Here is a 12392-nt window from a genome sequence, read left to right on the forward strand (position 1 = left end):
ATATTGGAATTTCACCCAAAATGATTATTTCACTTCTCAGTCTTCAGGTAAGTTTACTATTAAATATTTTGCCCGACAAAACTTGATATATTTGTAATATATATATATATATATATATATATATATATATATATATATATATATATATATATATATATATATATATTGATTGTTGTTAAATATTGTATTTTAGGCTGTAATATTTTTCGTGATAAACAATAATAGTACGTGCTCTCTGTACAATTATAAGCCAAACTATAAATGACGGTAAACATTACAGCTGTTGCCCCTTTCGCGATCACATAAAAAAGGTTTGGAAACGTTATGACTTCCTATAGACTGAAAGATTCAGTCGTGTGCGGGCGCTCCCCTCAACTTTCAGGAAAACAGGACACAATTATTACCTTATTTGTATAAAAGGGACACTACGTGTACCTTTTGGCCAATCAATATGTTTTGTTCTGTGTATCGACTGCAGTTTCTTGTTCTACTTCCATCAGCATTCTAAATAACAAAATTCTGTTTTGCAAATACTCTGTATATGCAAGCGTAAAGACCGTCATTGTCATTGATTACCAATGAATTCTAGTCTGAACTCGAATTCAATTTTAAACAATAACAATGCTGACTTTACACATATTGCGGTGCTTCAGGGAGACGAACAAGAAACTGCAGTGGATACACAAAACCAAAAATTAGTCAAATGTTATAGCTTAAAATTGACAATCCAACACATATTTCATATCAATGAGAGACGGTTTTGTTTTGAGTCCTCCCTTTAAGTCCTCAAATCCTTTCAAGTGCCCAAACATACCCTTGATATGTTCAAGTCTCCCCGTCGATTTCCCCTCCAGACGTGTTTGTGAATGCAGCCTAATCTGTTTTTCATTTATCGTGCGAAACCTTCCAGTATGTGAGTTCAAGTTCACATTTGAAAGTATTCACATTGTAGTCGATCTTTGCCATAAAATTCACAATGGAAGCTTGGTAAATTACTACCGACAGAAACCTTGAAGGTCCATCTCGGCTGCAGCGTCGACAGTTCGCCAGTCACGAGCCGTGCTATAAATCTCGTATACTATGCCAAAGCACGGTCCCTCCACAAAAGGAGGGACCGTGGCCAAAGTAGAGACCCTCGAGTAGAGACCCTCGAGAAGACTTTCTGCCCTGCAGCACAAGTGTATGTAAGAGTGGGCGCCCTCATCAGTCAAATCATAAAAATCTTTCGAAAAGAGGCGCAGCGGGCCCGATTCGTGCCTAGCCTGTCAAGCCAATGTTGAATCACTGATCGTCAACGGACTTGTTTCGACATTTCCCACCAATAGTTTTCACAAGTGTTCATTTTAAAGTATTCATGGAATCTCCTTTTTTCTTTAGCGTTATGTTATTTATTTTTCACCCATTCATTCATTATTCATGCACAGTTCAATGCACGTCAAAAGGGAAAGAGTGCAATGTCGTAACAGGTTTTCTGAATAGTATACTGATACACAACTTCATTTGAGAAAAACTGCAAACGTTCACTTGACAGCATAGGCGTATAAAACTGAAAACATCAGCGTTAAACTTTCCCCGGTACAATGTAAGATAGTTTGGATACAAGTGCTGAAAAAGTCGAGTGTCCGAAAAAAAGTCCGTGAGATGTATTCTGTATAACTAAAACGCAATACATAAGCAAACAAAACGGGGAATTTTGATACGAAAGCATGGTTATTAAAGTCATACATACATACATACATACATACATACATACATACATACATACATACATACATACATACATACATACATACATACATACATACATACATACATACATACATACATACATACATACATACATACATACATACATACATACATACATACATACTACATACACGATTGAACTAATTTGGATAATTGGATGGTGAAGTAATGTCGACTTAATCTACAAGTGTAATCTCATCTGCTTTTCTTTTACGTTACACACATTTTTTATAAGTAATTTATAATATTGCAACATTCAGCTATAAGGCACCTAACACCTTAGAGAAATTTGAAAAATATGAAAATCTAATTATCCCAAATTAGTTCCAATCGTGTTATACAAACATACATACATACATACATACATACATACATACATACATACATACATACATACATACATACATACATACATACATACATACATACATACATACATACATACATACATACATACATACATACATACATACATCGAGATCGATCAGGTTTAGGGCAAAGACATGGCTTGTAGCAATCAGATTTTTCACAAAAGCGCATGTGCACACTGGGGACCATACTGTCGAATTTACATTAACCTAGTCACCATAGCAACCGCTACGAACAATATCCGCTCTTCTATTAATTTTCATGTCACGACGGCACAGCAGTAGAACGACATTCGGAACTATGGGCTTACAACTGCAATACATAATATTTACCATTATTTTTCTGACAAAGAGTCTAAGCTTTATTGCGACAGTTATTGCATATGACATAACATGTTGTCTCGTCGGAAATGCTTTTTTACCATGCGTTTGAATATCGTGACGACTAATTGTTTTAAAGTCAGCGATACAATTATCATCGCTTGGCACTCGACGTCTGGTTTTGTTATTATATCATCCGGTTGGTACTTTTTTCGATTCGCATATGTACAGTCAGTTTCGATTCCGTCGTCGTGTTGGCGAAAGGGCATCTGACACGGATTTGACAACAATGGATGACGAAATCGTTCAACCACGCGCTGGCCAATGAATGAGCCGAAACCATACCCACAATCCATTTCGCTGTTTCATTCATATCGATCTACCCTTTACTATTTTTGGTAAATACGCTCTTTACATACATGCTGGCTGGGAAAATGTAAATTCTATAACCTACACTTCCGTTTCGTCTGTCGTTGACACCAGATTATAAGGGTTAGACAATATAGCGGATCGATATGTGGATTAAGTTCTTGTACAGCAGCGATCTGTGAGTTATACCGACTTTGCCGTTCGACGGAACTGATCGGTGACGACACACGCTTTATCGCTATGAAAGAACCGGTCCACCACAAAAGTTACGGAAATGCTGCTGGAGTCGGATTCGGACCAGTTATATCCTCGTTCTGATGACGAGTACGATGGACTATGTCGTCAGCTTTCGTTCGACGAGCTACCATGTGAGCTGTGGGGTCGGGTGTTCTCCTACCTCGACCCGATCGAAGACCAGCTACCTCGACTGTCCCTGGTTTGTCGGAAATGGCGGGCGATGCTGCGTCACTTCGGTCACCTATGGCGGAATATCGTCATCACACCGGCCAACTGCCCTGTTACTCGGTGCTATGGACTGATCAACAGCATCTTCTGGAGGTACGGAGAACACGTAGAGACGTTAACGTGGGTGAACGGATCCAGGGTATACGAATCATCCCTGCACTGCATATCGAAACTGGTCAATTTGAAGAGTTTGCGCCTGCCCATACTATGGAACAGGTCGGTTCTCGATTGCCTGGCACCGGTGAAGCTACTGGAAACTGTGCACATCAATGGAGGGTTTGATTTAAAGGACAGTGACCTCATACAAATCGCGGAAAACTTCGGAGAACTGAAGAGGATAACCCTTAACGGGTGCTGGAGTTTGACCAGCGCTGGAATCAAGGAGTTTCTACGGAAGTTGAAACGTCCGTCCGCCGAACTGAAGCTGAAAATAAACGCCGGCTTGCCGATCCAGGATTACCGGAGCGATCGAGCGATGCTGCATGGCGGGCTAGTGGTGAAGACCATAGCCGAGTCGGAGAGCGCGGCTTCCGTGACCGTTTTGACGTTAAATTTCGTATCGATAGAGTTGGAAGAACTCTGGAGCGTCGTCAATACGTTGCCAAGGTTACGTAAATTAGCAATCAGTAACTGTGAGGTGGGTAGTGTTCTGGTCTAAGCTATATTTACTGTAAATATGAAGGCGTTGGAAATTTGCCACATGTACAGAACGTATGGTCACATCACACAAACGGAACAAATAGTGGGTACATCAGTTCGAGTCCGTGTAGTGGCATGCCGTTATGCTGACACAAATATTTCTAAGATGAAGACATACAATTATACACAAAGGCACACGTACAAATACATAGGGCCTACACGTGTACAAACACGTATTTACATATCCATCCACATGCATACATATATACATACATGCATACATACATACATACATACATACATACATACATACATACATACATACATACATCATGCATGCATGCATGCATACATACATGCATACATACATACATACATACATACATACATACATACATACATACATACATACATACAGACAGACATACAGACAGACAGACAGACAGACAGATAGACAGACATACAGACATACATACATATCTATCAATCTGTTTGCATGGTTAATTGTGTGAATAGACCTATACTCGGTTATAATTTCCGGTCCAAATTGTGGGATAGCCAAGGAGATAACAAGCATATACTTGTGTTTCAGTGATGAATATTTTAATAGCCACTCTGAGTATCAGATCTCTCGGGGTTTTTAAGTGTTTAATTTTTGAGACCTATGTCCCTAAAAGAACGGCGACTCGAATCGTACTCAACACATTTCAAACAGTAATAATTAAAAATGTGTACTTTTTAAGTTGTTCATTCATACACCTGCAGCTGGATCGATGGGCGGCCCCATTACGTGCGCTATCCTACTCTGCTCTCAGAAAGTGGGTCATTCCTCTTGTCATCGATGACGTGTGTGTACATAATTGCCGTGCGGAATCCTCTCTCTATCGGATTTGACCAGCAAAAGAACAAAAACTCAGTTGATTTTTATCATTATTATTTTCTTCAAACTGTTCCATCTCTAAGCCTGTCGAGGATTACCACGTGGAGTTTAGTTGGTTTATCGTGCTTTTTAAAAGCTTTGCACGTCGTCGGTGAAAAATTTTAAATAAGGGATAGAGTGAACGTTTTTAGCCTTCATATGAGGCGATGCAGACTGAATGGGCAACCACTCTTAGGCTAGAGACTATCTAATATTGTTGCCATTAGACATTGAGTGGCCCAATAGTGTGTGGTTTGAGATTCTTGTGCAGACAATTGGGGACATATTGATTCTGGTGAGAATTTACGTAAATTGCAACAGGTGTGTATACAAAGTAATCCGGGCTATCTTCGAGGTCGACATTACTTGTTGGACTGGTGACCACGCCCTCAAGACCAGCTACCATTCAGAGGTTTACCCGTGATCAAGTCTCTTGGATTGGAAATACGGCGGATGAGAAAAGCGATCAGGGATTTCAAACTCGAGAAAATCATTTCGTGTTTGGTGCTTTCCGCCATTTTCTGTCCCCATACCTAAGGCTAAAATCATATTCGACGTTTTTTCTGCTTTTTGAAAACAAATCACGTGACAGGAAGATTAGTGTACTGTGAAATTCCAGAAACATACGTATTCCAGCTTTATCAATTTCTAGAAGAAAAAATGTGGAATCTTTGAACACCAAAATTGTGCATGTCCGAATGCTGATCACCCCCTAAAGATGTAACGTTCAATCCACGTCCCAGACTTGAGTCTTACGAACGCCTTTCATCAGTGACCTCAAATGACCTCTGCATCAAACCGCTGACTCAGAAGCACATGACTCCATCACCGTATGAAAATACTGGTATGCTAATCCACCATATTTACCTTCGCGATAAATATGGGTCGGCGGTGAGTGATATCGGGATTTGAAACGCTCACCCATCAAACGAAACTGCATAGCTAACATTGCTCGAATATCAGACAGTGTTGACTCTGGATTTTGAGGTAGAAAGTTGATTAGAATCCATAGCGACAGCGGGTGATAAAAGCGCCATACCGACAGCGAGTAATAAAAGTGCCCTGCTACCGCGATTTCAAGCGTGTTTGTTTCAATCGTAGGGGAGAGAAGCACTGATATATATTGGCAACCTAAAATCGTTACGAATGTCGGTCAATCAGTTAGCCAGTTCATATTAAATGAGAAAATATCGATGATGTCATCCTCGAATAGACAATTACTGAAACTCATTTAACGCCATATTGTACGCAAGCAGATATATGTCATTTAATAAAGTGATTTAATTATTGATTAACTGATCGTCGTCGCTAGTTTCATGCTGTGCCAAATGATGGTATATCCCCATTGACCTGTTCGAGGATGGACAAGGAATACCAATTTTTTATATTTCTCTGCTCATGTCGGCCACGTGAAATACCAATGATTACGGGTGAGGTTCGTTGCTAGGAGACGAGTTATGCGATGCGCCAGCCGGTCGTTCAGCGGTACTATATCCAGGCAGTGATGAAACCGTGCGAACCTAGCGTGAAGTAATAACCGAAATGAGTGATCAGTGTTTATACCAGAATATGGTGGAAAACAAGGTTGTCGTCGATATTTTTACCCTTTACATCAGGTGTAGGAATGATCTATTTTTATATTCGAATCTTTGCAATTGAATCGTCATAGATTTTTTTTTATAAAAGGAGAGTGCAATAGACGATTAACGTACATGTGCCAAGCAAACACATTTCATCATAACTTTATTTCATATTTACATTGTGAGATCATCGTCGTTTTTATTGAAAATCAAAATCCAATATATATATATATATATATATATATATATATATATATATATATATATATATATATATATATAAAATACAGCTCCTATATATATATATGTACATATATGTATATATATATATATACATATATATACATATATATATATATATATATATATATATATATATATATATATATTTATATATATATATAATACAGCTGTCCTCGTGGGAAATTATTATATTATATTACATAACATATACGATATATCATATACTATGTACCATACATGTATATTCACAGTATTGTTATATATATATATATATATATATATATATATATATATATATATATATATATATATATATATATATATATATATACTTCTAGAACATATACATCTAGAACGGCGAATAATTTACCCATTCAGAAATTGCAATGAATATATTGTAAATTTTAAATAAAGAAATGAGAATCGGTGTGCTGATGAGACCATCAGTGGCAATGGCAATGTGACATATGTGTCTGATAATACGAACATTCAATACAAGTTTTTTTTTTCTTTTATGGTGATCATATCTGAGAATCACACTTATATGGTTTATTGTCATCCGTACAATCTTGCCTTATAATATACACGATGAGATCAGATAACCCGCTATGCTCCTATTGATTTTCAGCGATTACACGGTGTACGGCTGAAGTCGAATTCTTTGCAGAAAGTGTACTTACTCCACCTATGGTCGGTCCTCTTCGTAAGTATCCACGCACCAAATCTGCGAACTTTGAAGGTCGACGAGGGTCTCGAGTCGGCGGAACACCTTGAGGTCGTTTCTTGCAGGCTCAGAGATGTGTATGTCGATGGCAGTGGAGTTCTTCACACCTTGAACATCAAGAACGGTAGGTTGAGGAACATGGAGATCTTCAACTGCCAAGACTTGGACACCCGCAGCCTCGTCCAGAGTCTTGCAGAAAACCCGACTCTGACCACCCTGCGCATCGGGGACGTTGGGGTTCACGATTTGTCGCTGGACGACAATTACTGCCCAAGTCTGCAAGATTTGTGTCTCCTGGATGACTTCTCTTGCAGGAGTCTCCGGGTGAGGTGCCACAACCTACGAGTGCTGCACACTGATGAGGAGAGCGACCTGGATACCCTGAACGATGTCCTGGTGATGGCGGATCGACTGAAGAAAGTGTCGCTGGTCGGCGTGCCGAACCTGAGGAACTTCATTGTTCAGTGCGAGTCGATAGACAAGATAGAGTTGAATATCTGCAGCGACTACCAAGTGTGCCTTGAGACCTGCATCATCCAGGCCTTCCGCCATCTGGGCTTCCTCCGCTTCTTCGACTGCAGCGTGCAGACTCTTATCCTGAGTACCCCATCGGCGGGTGTTGTGGTGCTCTACCGCTGCAACATAGGGGACTACGTCCTTGAAATGGCATTGAACGGCTGCCCGAACATCGCCCACCTGAACCTCGAGAAGTGTTCGGCGTTGACCAAAGTCCGCATTCCGATGACAGCCAACTTGATGAGATACCTGAATCTTTTTGGGTGCAAGGACATGCTCAGAGTCGACCTGCACTGCCGCGATCTGTTGGCGCTAAATTTGGGAGAGTGCCCCAACGTCAGGCTCTTTCTGAACGGCGTTGAGAGGAACCTTGCGCTGTCTTCACTCAACACGTTAGAGTTTCCTCGTATAGTGCTTCCAAGCAAGTCTGTCCGTTGGAGCCATGACCCGGTACCAGAACTATGTTTCTGCTCGTGAAGTGGCGATAAAGCTAGGTAGAACCATTCAAGTTATACATAGAGAAACGAAGCAAGTGGTCGAAGAAGAAACCGTAACATATTCTTTGCCGACGTGCCACCAGTCAAAATAGTGCCTTGACATTGGAACAGATCTAAGAAAAGCCAAGGGCATGCTTGTATCTCCTAGAGATATGCAAACAAATAGATGAGCTGAGGTATATTGAAAGAGAGACAACAATTGAAGTTTCCAGTAGGGGCTTTGGTTTTCAGTAGGACAACATATCATAGGTTTAATATCTCTGCAAGCCAAGCTATGTTGCTTGAGATTCACACAAAATGAAGGGGTGACGATTGGAGTTTTGTTCTGATCGCTTTGAGAATAAGAAATTAACTTCCAGGGATTATTGTTTAAGACATGAATAATATTCACATTAATGGTGCCAACTTTTCTGGTGTTAAAAGTGATTGTTATAACTACGTTTCAATACAACTATGTTATAAACTGATCCATTTATTTTAATTCATGGTTACTATTGCCCCGATAGACGTCTTATTTTGATGGTAGTTATAAACTGATCCATTTATTTTAATTCATGGTTACTATTGCCCCGATAGACGTCTTATTTTGATGGTAGTTTTCCGAGGACAGATGATATGTAACCTTATTTTTCACGTCCAAACTTTTCCTTTGTTTTGCTGTCTATATTTGACATTCATGTTCTACTAATCTGATTGAAATCAGATGAAGCAATGTCACGACATTATCTCCATTGCTTGTTATTTGCTGTTCTGGTTTGTAGAGGCAACGAGCGAAAAAGTTATTGCTGGCTGTTTTTGCCCTGAAGAACTGATCAGTTTCTTCAGGCTGGGGTGGATTATTTCTTGCGGACATCAAAAAGTGTCAGAACGTCCTGCCTTATTTTTAACTATCGTGGCAGAACGTCCTGCCTTCTTTTTAACACTCATGAAAAAAAGTCATTTTATTTGAAAACCCGCCACAGGAAGATATGTGATGTATTAAAATTATGAGCCCGGGGGCACGCCGAAAACTACAACCGAATGATACAATGTGTGGCATGTATGACGCACTTTTATTCTATTTTGAGCTTGTGTCTTAATTCAACATCACACAGACCCCTCCCTAATTAGGCATTTCAAAAACACGGTGACCCCCATGGATCCATCCCCCAAGGCTGAAGAAACTGACCAGTCCCCCTATAATTTCAAATGGAGAGAGTCGGAACTGCATCTGTGCGATTTTCTTGTTTACAAGCAATGGATTTGTTTAATCCATATCTAGATGCATCAGGTCAACATAGCTGCAACATTTAAATTTTAGGAACTACATCGTGACAAACATGTTTAGCTTCGACGACCCCCTCTCTTAATATATTACCATAGAGTTATCATAACTCAAAATTAATTATCAATTATCGAGAACATGTATTATCAATTATCGGTAACATGTATGATCAATTATCGATAACATGTATTATCAATTATCGATAACATGTATTATCAATTATCGAGAACATGTATTATCAATTATCGATAACATGTATTATCAATTATCGATAACATGTACATCTTCATAGTAAGGTAGAGCTATTTAGCTTTTTGGCTTCGAGTTTTCCAGACATTTTATTTTACAGAAATATTTACAGTATTGGTCATATTGGTAGTTGTATTTTACTTGTTCGTTCTATTTACATTTTAAGGAAGAGTCCGCCTCGGGGAGAGACATTATCATAGACGAATGAAAGAATGCAAAAATTGTCCCATTTTTGTAAAATCAAAGCTCGAGTAAATCCAATCTTGTTGCCAAATGTCAACGTGACAGTGTCTGTGGCAACTCTAATATATATCCAAAATGTTTGGCAATATACCCCTAATTTATGATGTTTGTTCAATACACTATCTTGGTAACGACCTCTTGATGTACCGAAGAAAACGTGAGTCAAAATTAGTATCAAGCAAAGTATAACCGTTTACAAGTCTGCTGTGTTTTTTCGGGGATGCGCTCTACCTCAAACTAAGAAAGAGGGACCAAATTTCAATCGCTTTCTTCAATCGACGTATTCAAATCTACCTCCAATATGTATCTCACGACAAACGGATTATCCAGCAGTTGAATTTCGTTGTGTACACACCATTGCTTCACATTTGAATGGTCTGGTCTCGTATAGGTCGTGCAAACTTATTCAACTTGATTATCGAAGCCCATATGTTGAGTAATGAATTTGTTTAGGTTAGCTAACCCATAGTTGAAGTGAATTGAAACGACAACACAAAGTTTTACAAAATTCTAACGAGCAAAGTCTATAAAATTCTCCTAAAATTTGTTTCTGGGTAAAATTGGTCAACTTTAAACTTTTTGAACATTTAAATATCACAAGATGTAAAACAATGCACTAAAAAGGTTAAATTAGCAGCAATAGCTGGGCAGGTGAAATTAGCCGGTGACTTGCGGCCTGAGGTGGCGCCCTTAATCAGACTTTGGTACCACATGCCATTTTCGATAACGGACAGGGGCCTCTGATCGAGGAGATGAAGGCAGATAATAAATCACAGTTGGAGTAATGTGAAATATCGAATCATGTCGGTATTTATGGTTAAATTTGATGAACGGTGTGTCATATGGTCCCGAGATATGGGAGGAACTTTTAATATGTCGATGTTACTAATCGTATGCAATGTTACTTAAAAACAAATATGTGCATAACATATTTGCATTATACTAAACAGAGGTTATATTTTTAAATAGGAAACCTATAATTTTTTAAACTTTTCTTTATAGAGAACGCCAAAATACGGCTTCCAGTGAATGAATACCTCCACCTTGAGTATATCTATAACCACCTCTACACTGAATTGTTTCATTGGTCACATTGACTGATGAACACGTGACATACATGACAGTACTTCAAACACGAAAAGTCTGTTGAACTACAGATGTATTATCAACTGCCAATTTTCCTCCAAATCAGCCTTCAAGTTTAAGTCTACGCCAATGTTAATCGCGCATATATCAATACACAAGCACCTATAGTACGTATGGAACAACTTGACGCTTGCCTTAGCATTAATTCGACAAGTTAAAATATCTTGCCTCACATTTCTTTGCTTGTATTTAAGATCTTTATGCATGATTTACTTTCTTTTCAATCAATTTTGAAGTGTTACTATACGTTTAGTGTATGCGAGATAGTGCAGCCGTAATATTTTGAGCTATAAGCTTATTACGAACCAAATATTAGTGGTATTTCTCTTTTAGAATTCGGAGGGAGGTTACTCCGAGTTGGACAGCTGAGTCGGTCAATAATGCAACTTTACATATTAATGGTAGGAGTACAGTAGAAAACGCAACAACCTTGAGGATAAAGATGATTGTTTAATTTACATAGATTGATCCAGTGAAGCCTTAATAATTACCCTTGAGCAATATGAACTATATATTAAAACTTAGCATTGTTTTCTTTCCGTACATTATTTAACTTGTGTAAACAGTTTATTGTGATCGGTTTACCAAAACTATTACCTGCGTAGCTTGGAGAGTAATGTTGTAGATTTCCTTCATTTTGGAGTTCAACAGGTAGTATCGACTAATAAATGTAGTAAAATCAGTTTTTTGTCTTGCATTATTTGTATGTCTTGTTGTTTGTTTGAGTACTGTCAAAATGTAATAACGAGAGGAAAAGGGGGAGTGTAACCAGTACAACTATTTCTTACGGATGTCGCGTTTTATTTATCTACTATTAATTTTTTGCTTGCCTTCTTGCCCATTTTTCGTTTTGCGCTTAGTCGGATGGGATTGTTTCAGTAATTTTTGTTTGCTTGGCTGTGACTTTATTTTAAAAACTTTTTGCCCATATCAACTTCTTATTAAGCGAAGTGTGCGCGTGAGCGAAGATTTCACTCTTTATGCATAATAATTTATTCATGAAAATCTGAAAGCTGGTTTATCAGTCATAACTTTTTGTGTAGCCCACCAAACTGTTGACTCTGACAGATGAACTGCCGAAATACCCGGGTGTTCTTCTC

At 38.6% G+C, this 12392-nt stretch overlaps 1 protein-coding gene across 1 annotated transcript; it reads left to right on the forward strand.

The window, feature by feature from the left end:
* The first annotated feature begins 2811 nt into the window (after positions 1 to 2811).
* On the forward strand, positions 2812 to 11974 carry LOC139149578 (uncharacterized). Its single transcript, XM_070721400.1, has 2 exons — positions 2812 to 3909; positions 7282 to 11974. Exons 1-2 carry the CDS (start codon positions 3082 to 3084, stop codon positions 8368 to 8370), a joined length of 1917 nt encoding a protein of 638 aa, XP_070577501.1. The 5' UTR covers positions 2812 to 3081; the 3' UTR covers positions 8371 to 11974.
* Positions 11975 to 12392: the final 418 nt, after the last annotated feature.

This window comes from Ptychodera flava, chromosome 14, assembly GCF_041260155.1.
Source record: "Ptychodera flava strain L36383 chromosome 14, AS_Pfla_20210202, whole genome shotgun sequence".
NCBI lineage: Eukaryota > Metazoa > Hemichordata > Enteropneusta > Ptychoderidae > Ptychodera > Ptychodera flava.